Genomic DNA, 19,319 nt, shown 5'->3' with positions numbered 1-19,319 from the left:
TGCTACTAAATAAAATACAAAATATTTTAGACTTAGAAATAAAAATGTAAATAATTACACAAAGGCTCCCCACCCGAAAGGCATTTTTTTAGAATGTTACTTACCACATGTACTGTAGTTGTAGTGGTGGCCAAGACAAATATTTAATCACAGGTTGTCATTAGAAATTAAATATATGGAATGCTCAAACTCAACAGGGCCAATGCTGTGTAGTGCCAAACAATGAAAAAATCCACAGAAAAAGAAAGAAAATTCATACATAACTCGTGTCCCATAATCCATACATCTGAGATCCTATATGAAAATGATGTGCGCTTGCACAAAACACAGGGGTCTTCAATTCAAACACAAATTTACATTACATTTAATGCTGCTGATATTTAGCACAAAATGCACACATTTTGACCATACGAAGGGATATGGGACACGTGAGTTTGGTGGCACAAGATATGGTTGATTTGTTTTTTTTTTTTCATTTTTCCACATCATATGCCACTGGATATTATTGGCCACCTATCAACCCCATTGAGTTTAAGTATTCAATATTGAATTTCTCCACGAATACATAAGATTACACCATTTTTCTCAGCCACCACAAACAAACTCTATGGGGTAGGTAACATTTAAAAAAACGTGTACCCTTTTTGGGTGGGGTACGCGTGTTAACAGCTAATATGACCTAATTAATAGTGACTCGCCTGTTCCTTGACCCGAGAGTTTTACTGGGTTGATAAGAATGTCTAGGACCTCTGGATCAATTAAATACTACACATATTGCATAAGGTCTCTAGAGGGTGCTATTGAGCCAAACTGAAATGCTGCCTGTGAGACAAAAATACGTAAAAATCCAGCCATTCATTTTCTAAACCTGCTTACTCCTGAGCAGGGGTCACAGGGAAGCTGCAGCCTATCCCAGCAAGCATAGGGAGCAAAGCAGGAACAATCCCTGGACAAGTCTGTTTGATTATAGGAGAGTTTTACTGGGTGGGTAAGTGTATCTGGTACCTTCAAATTTAGTATGGAATTGATGCTGGTGTAGTACTACTACTTGGTGTACAATATTCACACTGGATCTTGCATTATATTGCATCGCGAATATTCATGGAGAGTGACTGCATTATATGTGGAAGTGCACTGAAGTCAACATCAGCGCTGAAAAACAGACCAGAACTACATGAGCTTGGCTGCTGCTGGCAAAGAGAGCAGCTCACTAAAGTCAGTCCGTGGTAATCACAGGACATTAAATTCTGCAGGAAGCAAGAGCTTCTCCAAAATAACACCCACACTACTTCAGGTAATTCTTAGCTGATGGCTCAGTAATACACAACTCTTAAATGAAAACCCTTCATGCACGCTACAGGCTTGCCTTGTATACATAAGGGCACTAACTGGAGGCCACTATACGATGGCTGTGTTGTTCAGTACAGCACTTGTCATTCTCTTTAGTCGCCATTTTATACAATGTCAGGTCAGGTTGGGGAGCATGCACTGGCACAGCACGTTGCTGCACCTACCATATGATGAAACAGCTTGGGATCCTGGTTGGCAGCCCCCCAGGAAGACAGAAAATAATAATCTGTACAATGTAAGCTTTTCAAAATAAATTACAATAACTTCTTTGATTAAAAGCCCTTTCTACCATTTAAAAACATTGTACCAGTCCAACCAAAAGCGCTAGCATTTTTATGTGTAACATATCCGGTGCTTTTTGTAGTAATAGCAGAGAAGAGGTTTAATCTCATGTGTTCATGAAGAACGGACATCACAGAGCTTATCACACAAAGGCTTTCAACTTGGCCAAGGCTGAATGACAGCCAACAGGATTAAAACGTCCATGGAAAAAAATGTTAAGATGAACACGCTTAACGTACATGCACTGTTCTTTTTTTGTGATGGTATTTATTTAACAAAATTTTAGTAAATACAAAGCAGTGTTCTGGACGTTGTGATCATACAACACGATAACTAATATTATACGATGTGCATAACTTGAGACTTTTTTAATGGACATTTTAATATTGTATGCTGTAGTTCAGCACTGGGCCCCTATTGAAGGCCAGTCTATCATAAACTGTGTGATTTCCACTGCCCATGAAAACAGGAAATTAAAATTTGTTTGGCTGGGACTATAAACAACATGGGGTAAGTGATAGTTTACAAAATACAATTTTTGGGTGAACTGTTCCAGAGACACTCAGCAAAATGTAAATGTCACAAGCCAACACCACGATGACAAATGAAAGGACAGTAACAGCAGAGCAGACAAGGGGCCAAAGGGAAGCCGAGTCTGAAAAAGCAAAGCAGGCAGAGGCTCATTTTGCCCTGACAGTGAAGCACACTTGCACTGCATTTTACTGTAACACACAGGCAGGCATTTTGTGAAACAAAACCTACTTTTGAAGTCTTCGGCTAAGTTGCTTGTTTGTTGAAGGGTTTGTTTGCTGTTCTTCAGTTGTTCCTCCACCTCAATCAGCCTTTTTGAGCTCTGATTAAATTGACTGGACAGCCTGGCATTTTCTTTTTGCATTTCCTTCAAAAGAAGAATAAAAACAGTAAAACTCCAGAACATGTCAACATGACTACTGAAATTCAAAAAACAAGAAATGCAAAGCCAGAAAAGAACAAAAAGCACTTGTTGTGTTTTAAGAAAGGGCGACCATTCACTGCTGACAAAGGCAAAACGATCCAGAATTATATGTGACCACTGCTCTTTCAGACTTAAAAAAAAGGAGAAACTTTAATATTTGTAAGCTACTCCAGTGACATTTTCATTACTCTTCAGTATTAACTAGGCATGCCTTCAAAAATAATTTAACTAGATTAGATTTTCCGAATTTCTGAATAATCCAGTACGTACCTCATATTTGATTCGAAAACTGTTTTCCTTTGCCTGGCTAGACTGAAGCGTTTGTTCCAACCTACAAAACTTCTGTTTCATGTCGTCCAAGTCTTTTTCAAGATGCTGCTTTTGGAATGCGGCCTGCATAAATCAAAAGGAAAACGGAACAAAACAAACAAAAACGTTGAGTTATTCAAACACATTTGCTGCCCCCTCGTGTTCAGTGATGTACTTACAAATAAGCAGCCAGACAAGGAACATCCTGGAATAACATTATTTGGCGTTTTGAAAGTCAGTGAAGCACACAAGTTTTGAAATGAAAATACAAAAATGCTGTTTTTATTTAAATATTACTACAAATGCCCATCACTTGTAATTCATCAAAAGTGAAATTACTGGAGGAAGGGTCCAGTTGGTTTACAATGAATGTATGAAATCTGAAGTCAGTAACGTCTCTCATGGATATCCAGTCAGGTATGCTACAACAAACACGGAGGAATACTATTGGCTGACGTAGAACGTGTGCGCATATGACGTGTCGGCGCCTTGCTGTCTTGATTAAAGTGTCAGTCGTCGTCATTGTTATCGGTACTAACATTCAGTTATCTGCTTATTTGCACCAGTAGCAGTGAAAATATTATTATTAATTATTCCGCAATATATACTGTAGTTTGGAATGAGTGAGAAAGCCAATTAACTTAGACATTAAAAACAAAATCATTTCAAGCAAGAAAAAGGAAAAAATGTTGGATTTCAAAATGAATATTTATTTAATTTGATATTCAGTACTTTATCAGTCCTTGAGATGACAATGAATATGGTACGGCTAAATCAGCGATACGTACAATTTTAAAAAACAAGGAAGAAATAAAAAGTGCGCAAGATTTCTTTATGCTTTTATTATGGAAAGAACAATTAAAAGTTATTACTAAGGAAAGATTGTTTATGCTTTTCAAATTTATGTGTACAGTTTATAAAAGCTAAATAAATGAATTCTAAATTACTTTAACACTTGCTGTATATTTTGAATTCTGAATTATTTTTTCCTGTTTAAATGATTATTTCAGATAGCAGCTCTGCTCAAGGCTCTGGGCCTGGAACAGATTACCCCATAATACATGTATTTAAACGTAGGCAAGAACAAACAAGGTTTCAGAACCAAATTATTTAATTTACAACACCTCACTGTATAAACATTTTTTAAATAAAATATTCCTTGATATACGCATGTTTAACATTTTAGCTTCACACAATTGAAATGGCTCAAAATGAAAACTTTGCAGTCATAAACAAACAATAGTTTTAAATATGTTACTTGCCCCACACAGTTTGTAGAGATGATCGAGATATATTTTTTAATCTCACATTTTCATGCAGTGCGGAGATAAAAAAACAAAAAGTTTATGTTATGCTGTAAGACAATAGTGGCCAGCACTCCAAAATGGCAAACGAAAACTGATGTGTACGTCATAAACAGGAAACACAAGTCACAGGGGTCGCGTATTTGAATTTACGGTAAGGCTCTTCACAAATGAATGTGGGAGGCAGATCTTCAGCTCTAAAAGTCAATCCCATGTGACTTGTGCGGTTTATGATGTGAGCCGATTTTCCCAGAGGTACCTACTTAATGCTATTTTAGTAAAAACTACACGCATTTTGAGTATACGACTGGAAAACTGACATGTGGATTACACAACATGAGATTTTCTCGTTTCTTTGCTCAATGGACATTTTCAGTTTGCCACTGTTCAGCATTGGTTACCACCGGCTTGTATTATATCATAAAGTTTTTCTTAATCTGTGTTCAGCACGACAACATTAAAATATTCTCTCAGCCATCACTGCAAACTACACGGGTAGAGTAATATATTAAACAAATATCACTTTAGGGTGGAGTATTCCTTTAATTTTTTAGGTTTCGGGGCCTGCAGATTTAGCAGTTTATGGATTCAGAGGTGCACTCGGCTGACACTTCCCAAGCAGACTCGTCAAGTCACTTTTCCGGTTTGCAGTCACACTTAAAAACAAAGATTTCCACAGATTTTCCTCCATAAAGTTTGATAAATGCCAACTTATTATTACATTTTAGAGGGTATTTAATTATATTTGATTTATGATACTAAGTAATGCATTCAATTAGGAAAATCATGTTAATTAAATAATGGTTCAATACCTTATCACATTCAGATCTTAGAGAATTGTTTTCATTTTTTGCTTGCTGCAGTTCCTGCCCCGTTTTAATTTTCATTTGACTAAGCTGCTGTTCCACATTCTGTAAGGAATTCTGATAATATAAAACTTCCTGAAAAAATAAAAATGAACTGCATTTTAACCTTCATGAAAACCTACATACTGTAGCACATATGTTCATATAACTTATAGACATCTAATATCCACAACAGTGAATAAACATAAAGCTTAAAGAGAGACCAGTGAAAATTAGGGTGAGAGAAAATGAAGATCCATCCATCATCCAACCCTCTATATCCGGGGTGGGCAGAGTCAGTCCTGGAGGGCTGCAGTGGCTGCAGGTTTTTGTTCCAACCCAGTTTCTTAATAAGAAGCACTTATTGCTCAAGTAACTCTTCTGCTTCACTTTAATTGTCTCGCTCATTAAGATTTTGAACCCTTATTGCTTACTTTAGTCTTAAACAGCTGTAGTCTTGCTTTTTAATTGCTCTTTATTAGCAATAAGATGCAAATAAAAAAAAGAAACCATCATCTCTCAATTTAGCTTGTTTCCACCTACACCATGTGTGTGTTTATCATGCACTATTGGGTTTAATTAAATACTTGGAAGGAAACTGAAGAGAAAAAAGTGAAGCACTGAGAATAAGTGATCTGTTTTAGACTTCAAATCATTTGGATGATAATCTTAGAATGGAAAAAAAATCTATGATATGAGAATGACTTGACATGGCAGAGTTAAAGCACTAACAAGCCATGAAATTAAATAATTGACAAGGATTGGTTATTAATTAAGTAACTGGGTTAGAACAAAAACCTGCAACCACTGCGGCCCTGAATTTGCCCACCCCTGCTCTATATCCTAACTACAGGGTCACGGGGGTCTGCTGGAGCCAATCCCAGCCAACACAGGGCGCAAGGCAGGAAACAAACTGTGGGCAGGGCGCCAGCCCACTGCAGGAAAATTAAGATGTTTAATAAAAAATAAAAGCCATTCAGCCCAACAAGCCAGCCAGTCCTACTGTATCCACTTTGACACTCCACATTAACGTCATGTCAAGATGTGGAGGTCTCTAAAGTTTTCCTCTCAACATCAATGAAATAACAGCAGTGATCGACGATACTAACTCCCATCATGAAGCAAACCAAAACAAGCAATGACATTCACTTTTTAAATGAGACCTACACAAATCAGTGCAGAACATAAACAGTTGCTGACATTAAATACAAGGCCAACATTTCTATGATGGAACACACACCACTCCAGGAAACGCTGAATGGATGTGCATGTTCCTTTTCTAATGTTTCTACATGAAGAGGTTACATTAAGACCAAATTCTCAAATCTGATTGACCCAGTTGAAGTTTGCAAGGAAGGACAGAACCCTATCCCAGTGGACCTGAGCATAAAGCAGGAAGCAGCCCTGGACAAGCTGCCTGCTGCTCACAGGGCCCAGGCAATTACAGTTTCACGTGGAGCCAATTTAGAGTTACTAATTACCTTAATGGCGAGGTTATTGGGCTGAATGGCCCGTTCACAACATATACTTTCGAACAGCTATGAGATTTGAGGGATAAACTGAAGTACCTGGAGATGGCACAGCAAAGAGATGGAGAAAACACACAAAGTTCATACAGTCAGGGACTGGGTCTGGGATTCAAACGGAGGACAACAGATCCTCAGGGTATTAGCAGAAACTACTGAATTGATTTGTCAACTACAGTAAAACATGTCAAGTCTATAAGTACTAATTAACATTTAGTTTTGATGTTTAAGCCAACCATTAATATTTTTTTAAAAACTCCACTAACCCATTTACAGGGTGACGGAAAGCCTGGCAACATCACAGCAGCAGCAAGCAGTAGACGTTGTGCTTCTTTAAACCAACCACTGGGTACTGAGCCTGAATTGCTACTCAAACAGCAGTCCCCTCACTCCAGGATGAGGTTCCAAAACACTATTCAGATCTTGTATTTATGGAGTTCCATCATCTAATGATTATTTAATTCAAAATGAAATTCTGAAAACGGAAACACACTTTATAAAACTACGATTACCTTTTGATGCCCTTTCTCCTGGTCTTTTAACTTCTGCTCCATTGCCAGGCGAGTACTATCTGCATTATGTCGTTGGCAGTTAAGTTCTTCTGATACTTGTTTCATTTTTTGCTCAAGAGCTGCACACTGAAAAATGAAAACACATTAATCTTTTTATTTTATAAACAGTAAAAATGATAACTCCAAACATTTCCTCAGCTTGCGAACATGGAACTTGTGCAGTGCCGATTCTCTTTTCCCTGTAGACAGTCACCCTTATAAGATTAGCAACAGCCCGAGTACACCTTGCAAATGAAGCCCCCTGCACACTCTATACGGGCGCCACAAGTGACTGGGAAGAGGGAAACAAAATCTGACCAGAGAAAGAAATGAAGGCGACTACAAGGTCCAAATCGTGTCACTGAATCTACGATCTTCTCACTGGCAGCATTGTTTCTTGTAGTGCTTCACAGCGTGTTACTCTTTAGTTACCCAAATGGACAATACAAGGCGTAGTCCGGTGGTTCTCCTACTATACACCTGCTTCAGTACTTAGATACCTAATCAAATCTGAACTGCATTAGCTGTGCTCCATTTGACAAAAACGCTCTCTCTTTACCTTGGCCACCATCTGGTCATACTGTCCCGTCACCCTGGCAAGTTCATCTTTACTTTTGCTTAAGCCCTTGTCCTTCTCATTGAGCTGTAACTTCACCTTCTCATACTGGCTTTGCATCTCCTGCACTTTGTTGAGATGGCACTTGATATCCTTTTCTTGAGATTTAAGTTGATTTTCCAATTCACACACACGTGCTTTTAATTCTAAAGGTAGAAAGATTAATGGTTAATTAACTAAGTCCTTATTCTTTAACACATCACAAGTAAAAATATCCAACAGAGCTGCAGTTTAGTTACACATTAGCAAGCAGTAAGACTATTTCTAACACACTGGACTCATCGCTTGTTCTTAATTTGTCTGCCCCTTTTCTTCAGTTTGGCCATTTTGACCTTTCATAGAAAGTAACATACTAGCAAATGTGACAAGGTTGGCCACACAAGCCTCTTGCATCCCAGACACAAATAAACCGGGATAGGCATGCTGTCGGTTGAAGTCAGCGTGTACTGCACTGAAGAGGTGAAACGTCCAGGAGGAAAGGCCATGTTTGAATCAGAGTACATGCATGCAAGAATACACAGAAATGCTTCAGAATGCATGGTTTAATGCTCTAGATTTGGATAAAAGTTCCTGTTCATTTCTTCTCAAATTATTCCCCTGGATTTCAAATGTCACCCCGTCACAACACAGAAAATTGATTTTAATGTTTTTTTCATTAATAACAAATGTTTCAACTACCGTATATAAACTTGCTTTTAAGTTCTCCCGTGGATAAGTCAGGGCTTGATTTTACTGTATAATTTCGGGCATTTTATAATGTGGGTGGTATAAGTTGAATGCAGAAAACTCACACTATTGGATTAAGATATGCTAATGCCCACCTGAGAGAGTAACCACGGAGCACACTGCCTTTTTTTCCCTTATGTATTGTGGCTATGTGACCACACAGTAATACCCGAACTACTCCAAAGCAACGTTTGCATTGCTTTGTGTTTTCTGTATCTCACACCCTCATACACCTTTATCATAAGAGCATCCCTTATCTACGATGGGCGTACGATCAGAAGAAAATATGAAGCTGGTTTTAAATTAAACATCATTGAAGTAGCAATAGAAATTGGTAACAAAATTCAATGTGTCTGAGAAACTGATGCGAGATTGGAGGAAACAAGAAGATGCTAAAAAAAATGTCAAATTTTTGAACGGCCGTATAAGTCGGGGTCTGATTTTATGGGTTTCAAGGCACAACTTACACGCGAGTATATACGGTATACATGTGAAGATAAAATCACTGCTTGCAGCTGTGTGAACTGAAAAAGTTAAAAAGAGTACTCACAAAACGACGCATTGCACCTACTCACTTTCTTGTCGACAAACAAATAAACAGATAATAAAATCACAAGCCTGCTAATATACAATGATATATGCATTTTTTAGTCTAAATGTTTCGTTCTAACCAGATAACTACAATATCCTGCAACCAAAAGACCAAAGTTTAAGTCCAAAAGCTCCAGAGACATCACGCTTCACGACATACCTTGGTGGGAAGTTTTCAGCTGCTCATACTGTGGGTTGCTGCTAGTGCCATCACTTGGGTTACAAGCAGGCGCCGTCTTCTTTGCAGATCTAGAGCTCTGTTGATAAGCGGGGACTTGCTCCCATGGAAATCCTGAAGTGCTGTTACCCCTTTTATTGGGGGTCTCAAACGAGTTGCCTGACTGATGGTTTGCCACCTGCTCTTTTTGCCATGGGAATACAGAAGATGCCGCCTGATGCCGTGCAATGTCCTTGTGGCTCCCACTGGACTGGTTTACTAACTGTTTTTAAAACAGAACCATTTAATGGCACAGTTACACAAGCCAGCTCTGCTCTGCTACTAAAGCAGTAGTTATGTTGTATAATAGGTTATTAAACAAATTCCCCAAGAATGACAATCAATTTGAATAATAACAAAATAATAAATACAGGGCGAGTCAAAATTATGTTAATATTTGAATGGCAGAAACATTTTTTTTACAAAAAATACTTCATATGTGCAAGATGATTTCCAGGAATGTCTCCACCTGTTTGCCGTCCTGTTCAGCACATGGACCATATGTGGCACAAACATTGTATACACGTCTATACGTAGCAGTACCATTCGTGTTAACATAATTATGACTCGCCCTGTAATTTTGAAATTGCCATTTTGCACTTACTTTGACCTGCAGGACTTTCAGTTCTGCTTCAAGCCTTTTTCTCTCTTCACATTCTCGGTTATATTTCTCTTGAAGTTCTTCAATTTTCTCATCTTATAAAAGAAAATTGAACATAACTTTATACTTTTCCAGTATTTATAAGAATTTAAACATATGTAAAATCTTATTATCAATTTTGACTGCTCTCAGACTACACTGCAGTTGTGATGTATTGAAGTGTTTACCGTTAGGAACTTTACTCGGTGTTGAGAAAGACATAAAGCTTTCCTGTGGTGTTCTGCATGGCTGTGAATCGCAAGACGTTTGAGATTTCTGAATCCTTTCTAGCTCATATTTGTACCTAAAGGAGGTGAAGAAAAAACAGAATGTGAAATTGGCACATTATATGTGAAACAATTCATCAAACTGTGCATTTAAAGATACATTTCAAATAGTCCACTGTGTAAACATGTGAAATACACTGAACACGAGACTTAATCCTTCACAACCACTAGGAACACAATTGAAGAAAAATACAAAACTCCACAAACAGCACCATGACAATTATAATTTGGGTACCCATTTAACACATACACGCACACACTGAGGGGGAACCTGCAAACTCTACACTGGGGCTGAAGGGGCCTAAAACCTGAACAATGGATGTGAGAGTCACAAGTGCTCATCGACAAACTTGCACAAATCCCAAATAATCATTTGAAAATAACAAAGATTTTCAACACATAGATGGAAAGGCCATGTTTATTGTGTCCAACATGGCTAAACACTCTAGATGGCTTTGTTCTTCCCCTACTCATTGTTTGGGCCTGTTCAATCCTTGGGCACATTAAACAGCCAGCATATCAGCACCTCATAAACCGCTAAAGGTTAGTCAGCCTCTTGTAGAGTTTCCTCTTATAAATAAACACTTTGTGTGTGGTTTGAGTGATAATAAACATCCCTCCATTATCTATGTTTTTTGTAAGACTTCCCAAGCTTTAAACAAACGAGACAAAGCAAAAGTAACAAATCACCATCCTGTAATCAGCTTGAGCGTCTCTTCTGGGAGAGTCGAACTGCAAAGTGTAGGCCTGGTGGAGTTCGGCCTTTTTCAAAATTTCTGAAGAGCCGTTAAACTTGACTTTAATCTGTTTGACCACGGCTCACTTTGGTGCTACTCTGCAATAGCAGATTCTGCATGAAGACTAGAAAATTGAAAATATTTTGTCGATATTCTTAGACGCGTCGCGGCTTACCCATCACAACTAACGTTTCCAGTCAGAGTATTAATTTGACATTATTAATAATTTTTCAAGTTGCTACAAATTTTCATTGTAAAAATGTTCAAAGATGATCCTTTGAAAGTTGTCTTGCTATTATAGCTATAGTTTATTTATTAAATCCTCATTGGAGATGGACAGGACAGAGAACGGGGCTCCTTGTCACTCGCTCAAGTGTGCTAAGCTGTATGAAGAAAGTCTCCTATTTATCATATCACAATATGGCTCCTCTGATTATTCTTGCTCAGACGCGGTGTTTAAGCCCCCGCCTGCTCCTCCTGTGCCTTCCAGGTTTGCCTGTAAGAAGTTAATGGTCTCCCTTCGATGAATGCTTCAGATGTTAACGAGGCGCACATGCAGCTTCGTCTTTAAGTAAGTATTAACCTTAACTGTTTTTCATTCTAGGGCTGCTTGTGCTTCCACTTGTTCTGTCATTGCTTTCACCTTGAAATATCTCCAGTATCTGTTTGAGGAATGTGATGACTGTCTTGAAATTAATGAGACAAAATGATTGAAAATTTCTAAAGTGCCAAAACCAATGGACTTTCAGACCCCACTAATCTCAAGAGGCCAAACAGGATTCTCGAACGAGAAGACACATAAAATGTTTGTGGTGACCATCGGCAAAACCTGCTACATCACACTGGTCTTCTTACTAAGAGCCCACCTGCGATTCCAATTGGTGGAATTTAGTGAGCGGTCTAATTGTTCCACCCATGTTTAAGAAACATTCACTCATGGGTGTCTCTGGACATGTACATTACTGTATACATCTGGCTACATCTCACAGCAGACAATTTCCAAAAATGCTTACAGGGAGGGAAGCGCCGACATGTAACAACACGCAGTGATTGGCATAATAAAAGCAATTTGATATCAGATAATTAACTTCATGACGTATTTTGAAACTACTCAAAATTTGACAGAATTCCAGGTGAAAATTCCAATAGAAGATATCTGTAATTTTAACTAGTTAAAACTGGAATTAGCTGATGTGGTCTGTTACATTTGCACAAGTTCATTTCAAAATAACATGCAATATTTTTAATGTAAACACACTGAAGACATCTGTAAAATCAGTCACAGCTAGTCAAAATGGAATTACGGTTATCTGTGATGGAAAGCCCAACAGCAGTTCATAGGAGATTCTTTGACTAGTAAAACACTAAATTAGAGATACCGTCAAACTAAATTTAAATGAATCTAAATATAGCTGTAGATATTAACAACAGGAAAGACCTTCAAACACACTGCCATACATGTGCTCCCCTGCAGTCTCGATTTTACTAAAGGATTGGATGTTTCACTCAAAGCTCCATAACAATGTGTGTGATACCAGCCAATAAAAGACACATTTTGTTCAATTTCTCGTGTGTTTTACAGAAAATGCCGCTACTGATTTGTGGGGACGGGTACATGTTTTCATTCTTTTAGTCCTGCTAACTACCAGGATTTAGTGTTAAAGTCAAGGCCTGCTATTCATGTTAGCTGTGCAAACATCTTTGATGGGTGGTTTGAAGTTGCAAAAGCAACCAGCCAGCTTTTCATAAATTATGCGTTAAAACTTCAGACTGACCACAGGCTGACAATTATCTGCGACTCCATCACCGCCACACATGCATTTTCATTACAGACAAATACTGCAAACCTGGAAGCTACGCAGTACTTGTCCAATGGTTCTTAAACTTGCCACCTTTGTTATGGACATGAAACGATTTAAAACAATCATAAATACAGGCAGACCCATCAAAGCAGCCATCACCACTGCATACATAAACATTTGTGCGACACACCATTATATTACATATCGCATTGTTTATTGATGATTGCAACTTCTACCCACACACGTCCACATAAATGAAATCTGACAACAGGTACAGAGCTTGAAAAAAAAAAAAAAAAAAGGTAACAACTCTGCAATGCTGTATTTTTAAGATTTTATACGGTAATATTTTAACAGACTTCACCACACAAAACCTTTATGGAAAGGTTTCATGCATAAACACTGTTCAGATTAATAAGGCGTGTTATTTCATTATGGTATGGCACTCCTTGAGACTTTCTAAACTACAGACAGCAATATATGCTTTAAACATGGATTGTAAGCTACATTGACAGCATGTGAATTTTCAAAAGACATATAATTTTTTAACAAAAAAATGTATAAAAGTATTACCACGTAAGACTTCAATTTGGATTTTGTCCGAAAAGCAACATACTTGTCACCAAGAACTCGGAGTACTGAGATAACAAACCTTTTGATTTCTTGCTCCAGCTTGTCGGCTTGTTTCTTACTGGAGGCCAGTTGTCCTTCCAAGCAGTTCATCTGCTGCTCTTTCATTTGCAGCTCATGGCTGATTTTCTGCCGGGACTTTTCGAGGCTGTCACATGACTCCACCAGACTCTGGTTCTCCCTTTTTAAAGCCACAGCTTCAGACTTTTCATTTTCCACCTGGAAGAAAATCCTGTTTAAGTAACTAAAAACTTGTCATGGCAATGTCATTTTCATTGAGTACAATTTGGTGAAATTCATACAAATAAAATATCGACACGAACAATCAAAACAGGACAACATAGTCAGCAACCCCAAACACAACTAATTCTCTACTACAGTATCGATAAATGCAAAGGCCTAACCTCCACCGTATCGAGTGATCCTGACTAAGTCACTTAACCTGCCCGAGTTTTAACTGAAAAATTTATATAAACCATTAAGGTATTTACCTGAACTTGTTAAGGGTCTTGGGATGGCATTTGCCATTACAAAGGTGTCATTTATGAATTTGCTTACCTACACCTAAAGCCAGAAATGCAAACTACCTTGAGATTCTGGTTCATGTCTTGTAGCTACTGCTGAAAGATATTTTATTCAGTGTTGAAAAAAATAATTTCTGGCAGGTCACTTAGTATGACGTGACAAGGGCAGCGGTCGTGGCATCCGAAAGTCCGAGGAAACTGAATTCAATGTCTGCCACTGCTGGCTGCTGTTTGGAATAAAACGTTAATGTGTGATTCTAAATTGCCTCATCCCCAGGGCCGGATTAAGACCCTTAGATGCCCTAAGCACCAAGTAATTTTGGTGCCCTCTTACACTAGTAATTCAAAATATTAAAATAATAACAAATTAGAAAATAACATTTTAATTTATTTTTGAAAATTCAAAATTAAACAACACATACTTATAGTAAGAAGTAAAATATTTATTTTTAACTTAATAATTTTCTCCTACTTTTTTCCTTGCAAACTCTTTGATTAGATCTTCATAATCAATCTTACGTAACACATCTGCTTCTATACAGAATAGAGATAAGGCACCCAGCCTGCCTTGATGCATAGTTGTTCTGAGGGGATTTTTAATATACTTCAACTGAGAAAATTAGCACTCCGCTGAGCAGTTTGTGACCATTAATGTTAAAAATATACGAAAGGCAATATCTACATTTGGAAAAGCACTCTCAAAATTGTCTTCTAAAATTATTTTATAAAGTTCTGCATGACTGAATCTTGTTTTTACATTTTCTGTTGCACTGAACTTACGGTGCACATACAGTACAGGCCAAAAGTCTGGACACCCCTCCTCATTCAATGTATTTTCTTTATTTTCATGACCATTTCCAGCACTCCATCACTCTCCTTCTTGGTCAAATAGCCCTTACAGAGCCTGGAGGTGTGTTTGGGGTCATTGTCCTGTTGAAAAATAAATGATCGTCCAACTAACCTGACTTCTGCACAACACAACTGCTGGTCCCAACCCCATTGATAAAGCAAGAAGCTCCACTAAATAACCCTGATAAGGCACACCTGTGAAGTGAAAACCATTTCAGGTGACTTCCTGTTGAAGCTCATCGAGAGAATGCCAAGAGTGTGCAAAGCAGCAATCAGAGTTTTGAAGAAACTCGAATATAAAACAGGTTTTCAGTTATTTCACCTTTTTTTGTTAAGTACATAACTCCACATGTGTTCATTCAGAGTTTTGATGCCTTCAGTCATGAAAATAAAGAAAACACATTGAATTGTCCAAACGTTTGACCTGTACTGTATAAATGAAACTGCTTAAGTTCAGCTGAGAAAATCCTGTTGAAGTCCTCTGGGTGAGCAGTACTTCGAATACCTTTCAATGTTAGTAGATGATGAAGTGACATAACATGGCAGATCACTTAGAAAAGAATATTTCTCAGCTATTTCTGTGTATTTCTCTCCTCTCCTTTTCATCTCAGTTTCAAGTTTGCCAACAATTAAGCAAAAGGTGCTGATATGAAATGTATCTCTGGACTACAAATTATCCAATCTCCTGCTAAAACCTGTAGAAATTGACTTTAACCCCAAAATTGATTTAAAAATTTATTTTTTGCAGTACTGCTTTTCGATAAAGATTTGATTGCGTTTTTATTATTACTTGAAGAGAAAATGGCATCCGAATATTTACAAATTTTAACGTTTGGAGTCGATTTTAAAGGTTTTTTTTGAAATGTATGTTTTTCATTTTGACATGAAAACCATAGATTTACCTTTTTGATTATTTATTAATGGCTTTTGTGTCAATTTAGCAAATCTATTTACACGTATTCTTAGTACAAGACTTGGAGAATACTTTGTGAACATTTTGTTAATAAATCTTTATTAGTAAAAAAGTTAAACAATTTTAACCAATAGTAATCGGCTGTACGATTTTCACTTTTACATAATGTAAATGAATTTAAAAATATCCAAGAATAGAATTAAATAGACTTACCAGAATATTTTTTCTTCAAACTGGGACGATTTTTTGTTTTTGCTTAAAACAGAAAATAATGCTTTCTACGCACTAGAAATTTATTTAAGTTAAATAACAGATAATTCACAAAACACAACAATTATGTGATAATTTTTAATCAACTATTATTTAAAAATATAAAAACATAGTGTTTTGAATCGAATAATGTTCACAATATTTTGACATAACATGACGTTTAAGGGAATCACCATGAAACAGGAATTCACCATCATAGATGGCACCAGTATGCAGAACGCACTGTGTAAGGCGCTATCTATGAACAGTGACGGCATAGGGAGGTACAGGGAGGCATTATTTATTTTTCATTAAATTTTGAAAATGGCTATACATTTAATTAATTTAATGATTTATGTGAAAAATTTGGCCATGAAAAATTTTTGTGGTGCCCGCTTTACCCTTGATACCCTAAGCATGTGCTTACTTTGCTTATATGGTTAATCCAGCACTGCTCATTCCCAGGAACACTTGTGCTTGACCTAGTGTGCCTTTTCTCACTTTATCAACTTCATTTTTATTAAAATTTTATTTGAAGTCATCATCCACTGTAGGCCATTACGTGCCCTCCCAACCAGCTTAATCATTCATTCATTATACCCTTTCATCAGCTTCTCGGAGTACAAGCTGCACGAGATCCTACCATCACAATTGATTATGAATTCTGCTTGCCTCTTATTTTGTCTTTGGCTTATTCTAACTAAAAACTCTATATACATTTTTTCAATATTGCTTACAAAAAATGTTCACTTATCCACATTTGAAGTTTTAATAACCTTATGTTTTTGCTTTTGAAAAGCAGCTTCCAGTGACTCCAACTGAAACTGCCTCTGCTGTCTCTCCTTCTTTAGTTTGTCCAGTTGTCCCTCGATGTCCTGGATCTTCTGGAGGGCCCTGGTGGGAAGCCCTTCTTTCCACTCCTCAACCGCCCAACTCATTGTGCAGCCAGGGGCTTAAGTGAACCCTGAAATATAATAACAATCAATGTTATAATGAAACTAACATAACATGACGTGTTCAAGGCAGATTAATCCTGTTTAGACTTGTGAGTCCCCACTGCCAATTCATTAGTGAAACTTGGTGTCCATACATGACAGGGAATCCAAGTGGGGCTGTGGTAGATTTACACCACGCTCAACTTTCATCCACTTTGTACACCATGTTAATATTAATTTATTAGGATTAAGAGAGCCTCGTAGCTAGTACTCCAGGTGTATTATCTAGGCTGAGTCTGGCTGTTTAGCCAAGGTTCATAATTATTCATAAATAATTTAGATGTGGCTGGCCTCAGACAAAGTCTTATGAAAAGTTGATATCAAGCTGTCAACATCCAAAAACAGAATTCATTACGCATAACAAAATGCAGCACAAGATAATAAAACTAAATAACAAAACTATACCAATGCGGAAGGATGAATACGATCTGTCCACACTTGTGGGCCTAGGAAAGAAGCCGACTAGCGAGCTCTCAACTGAGAACGACCTGAACGAGTCGCCTGTCCTTAAGAACGCAATGGAAGGGGAGAATGAAAAATATTACTTTTCAAAATTAGAGTGGCGCATCAGTATTTAGTAAATTCGTCAGCAATCGTTTGAGATAAATAGCTGATGGAGTTCAACTGACGTACATAAAAATAACAAAAAAAGAACAATGCACGCATTAGGATACTCGTTATCGTACAGTCACAATAACGCGAGTTATAATCCTCGAATTCGCGATTATCAATGTAAATATCACAGGCTCATGTTCACAAAGCAAACCCTGGCAACGTAAAACAAACAATATAACATTTTACTCACTGAAACAGCTGCTTGAAAACGGCCTTTAATTACTGCCAACGCGCCTCATCCCCATGCGTTATTTTATGTTTTTCAAAATGTACGCGCTGCGCGCAATAGCAGTAGGCCACGCCCTCCAACAACATGACGCAAGACTATGAGGTATGATTGGTAGTAAAAGCGTTGCGTCTACTTGGAGCTACTTATGATTGGCTATTAGTTGAAAACATCCGCCAGTTCTTCCCGGTTTGAGAGCTGATTGGATGTTTTAAAAATAGGTCCCGCCTTAATGTTAGGAGCTCTCTGTTTGTGATTAATCGATCCTGTGTCATTTCTACGGATGGTGTGGGCAGCGTTGCACGTACCTGTTAGAGGTAGTCACGTGTACATTGTAGAGCTGATAAAAATAAAAACACATTCGTGAGTAAGTGGACTCTTTGTTGGCGTAGCACTCTCTGCTCACGTATCCTTCTGCCCCGCGACAGGCTGAGTTCCTCGCGACTCAGATGGGGCACATCGGGTTTATGTTATTAATTTATGATTTATTACTTGTTATTTCCGTTGCTATGTTTTTTGATAAGGTGTGCATCACCGCTGACATCGGCGTGGTGCGCAATACTTGTTTATGATTTGCTGCGTTACTATTTCCGGTTTAGTCAAAATTGAGTTTGGGGATTTAATGCGAATGGAAAGGCCCGATAAACGGATTGCTGTATTTTTTTATAACTCGGAGAGATTTTACACTGTTACTATTATTTTGAGAAATTAGGTCTGTTTATCCGGTTTCCAGTACTAGCTGCCTATGGCGGAAAGTAAAAAGGTGTAAAGCTAAAGGGGGGGTCCGTGTTTTCTGTCATATGTGCTGTCGGGTTCAGTCAGCGGTTACCACAACGCGGCAGCACACAGCAGAGTCTCGGGTTGGGTCCATATGTGGTCTTCGGCCAGCCCCCAAAACTGCATATATGGGAGCATCGGCTTCTTCTATAAACATCAGATCTTAATTTAAACAGCAACATTTCTTACTGTCACATGTTTTTATACACAGAATGTGCTCAGAGTGCTTTATGAACAGTTAGGTAAGTGAGTATTAAAAAGAAATCGGCGGTGGTCTCTCCTAGACCTTCTTGTATACTTAGGTATGGGGTTGGATATTTGAGGAGTAAACCGCAAGACAATGATTATATTTTTATAGTATTTATATTAAAGAGCGGGCTGCACGGTGGCGCAGTGGGTAGCGCTGCTGCCTCGCAGTTAGGAGACTTGGGGTCGCTTCCCGGGTCCTCCCTGCGTGGAGTTTGCATGTTCTCCCCGTGTCTGCTGCGTCGGTTTCCTCCCACAGTCCAAAGACATGCAGGTTAGGTGCATTAACGATCCTAAATTGTCCCATGTAAGTGCGCGCCCTGCCCGGGGTTTGTTTCCTGCCTTGCGCCCTGTGTTGGCTGGGATTGGCTCTAGCAGACCCCCGTGCACCTGTAGTTAGGATGTAGCTGGTTGGATGTTAAAGAGCCATCAACAACAAATTAATAATATATTGAACAATTATTATAAAAGTAAAGTTGAATAAATCGGACTCAGCAATACGTGAATAAACGGTAAAGTACCACTTCCGGTTAGCGGAAATAGCTGAAAAGTTGATA

General features: G+C 38.1%; 1 protein-coding gene across 2 annotated transcripts in view; it reads right to left on the bottom strand.

Moving 5' to 3' along the window:
* cenpf (centromere protein F) overlaps positions 1-17,783 on the bottom strand; it is a 39,274-nt gene extending 21,491 nt beyond the window's left edge. For both annotated transcript variants that reach the window (XM_039737901.1, XM_039737902.1), the window contains exons 1-11: positions 17,704-17,783; positions 16,680-16,867; positions 13,391-13,587; positions 10,101-10,216; positions 9,877-9,968; positions 9,216-9,495; positions 7,682-7,884; positions 7,084-7,209; positions 5,013-5,141; positions 2,858-2,980; positions 2,395-2,530 (exon numbers count right to left, since the gene is read on the bottom strand). In XM_039737901.1, the coding sequence (XP_039593835.1) occupies positions 2,395-2,530; positions 2,858-2,980; positions 5,013-5,141; positions 7,084-7,209; positions 7,682-7,884; positions 9,216-9,495; positions 9,877-9,968; positions 10,101-10,216; positions 13,391-13,587; positions 16,680-16,841 (1,564 nt within the window). In that variant the 5' untranslated portion in view covers positions 16,842-16,867; positions 17,704-17,783. The remainder of the gene's footprint in view (positions 1-2,394; positions 2,531-2,857; positions 2,981-5,012; positions 5,142-7,083; positions 7,210-7,681; positions 7,885-9,215; positions 9,496-9,876; positions 9,969-10,100; positions 10,217-13,390; positions 13,588-16,679; positions 16,868-17,703) is intronic.
* Positions 17,784-19,319: the final 1,536 nt, after the last annotated feature.

The sequence above is a fragment of the Polypterus senegalus genome, chromosome 16, assembly GCF_016835505.1.
Source record: "Polypterus senegalus isolate Bchr_013 chromosome 16, ASM1683550v1, whole genome shotgun sequence".
NCBI classification, from domain to species: domain Eukaryota; kingdom Metazoa; phylum Chordata; class Cladistia; order Polypteriformes; family Polypteridae; genus Polypterus; species Polypterus senegalus.
The sequence above is the reverse complement of the archived record's forward strand: the minus strand, read 5'-3'. Positions and strand labels throughout refer to the sequence as shown.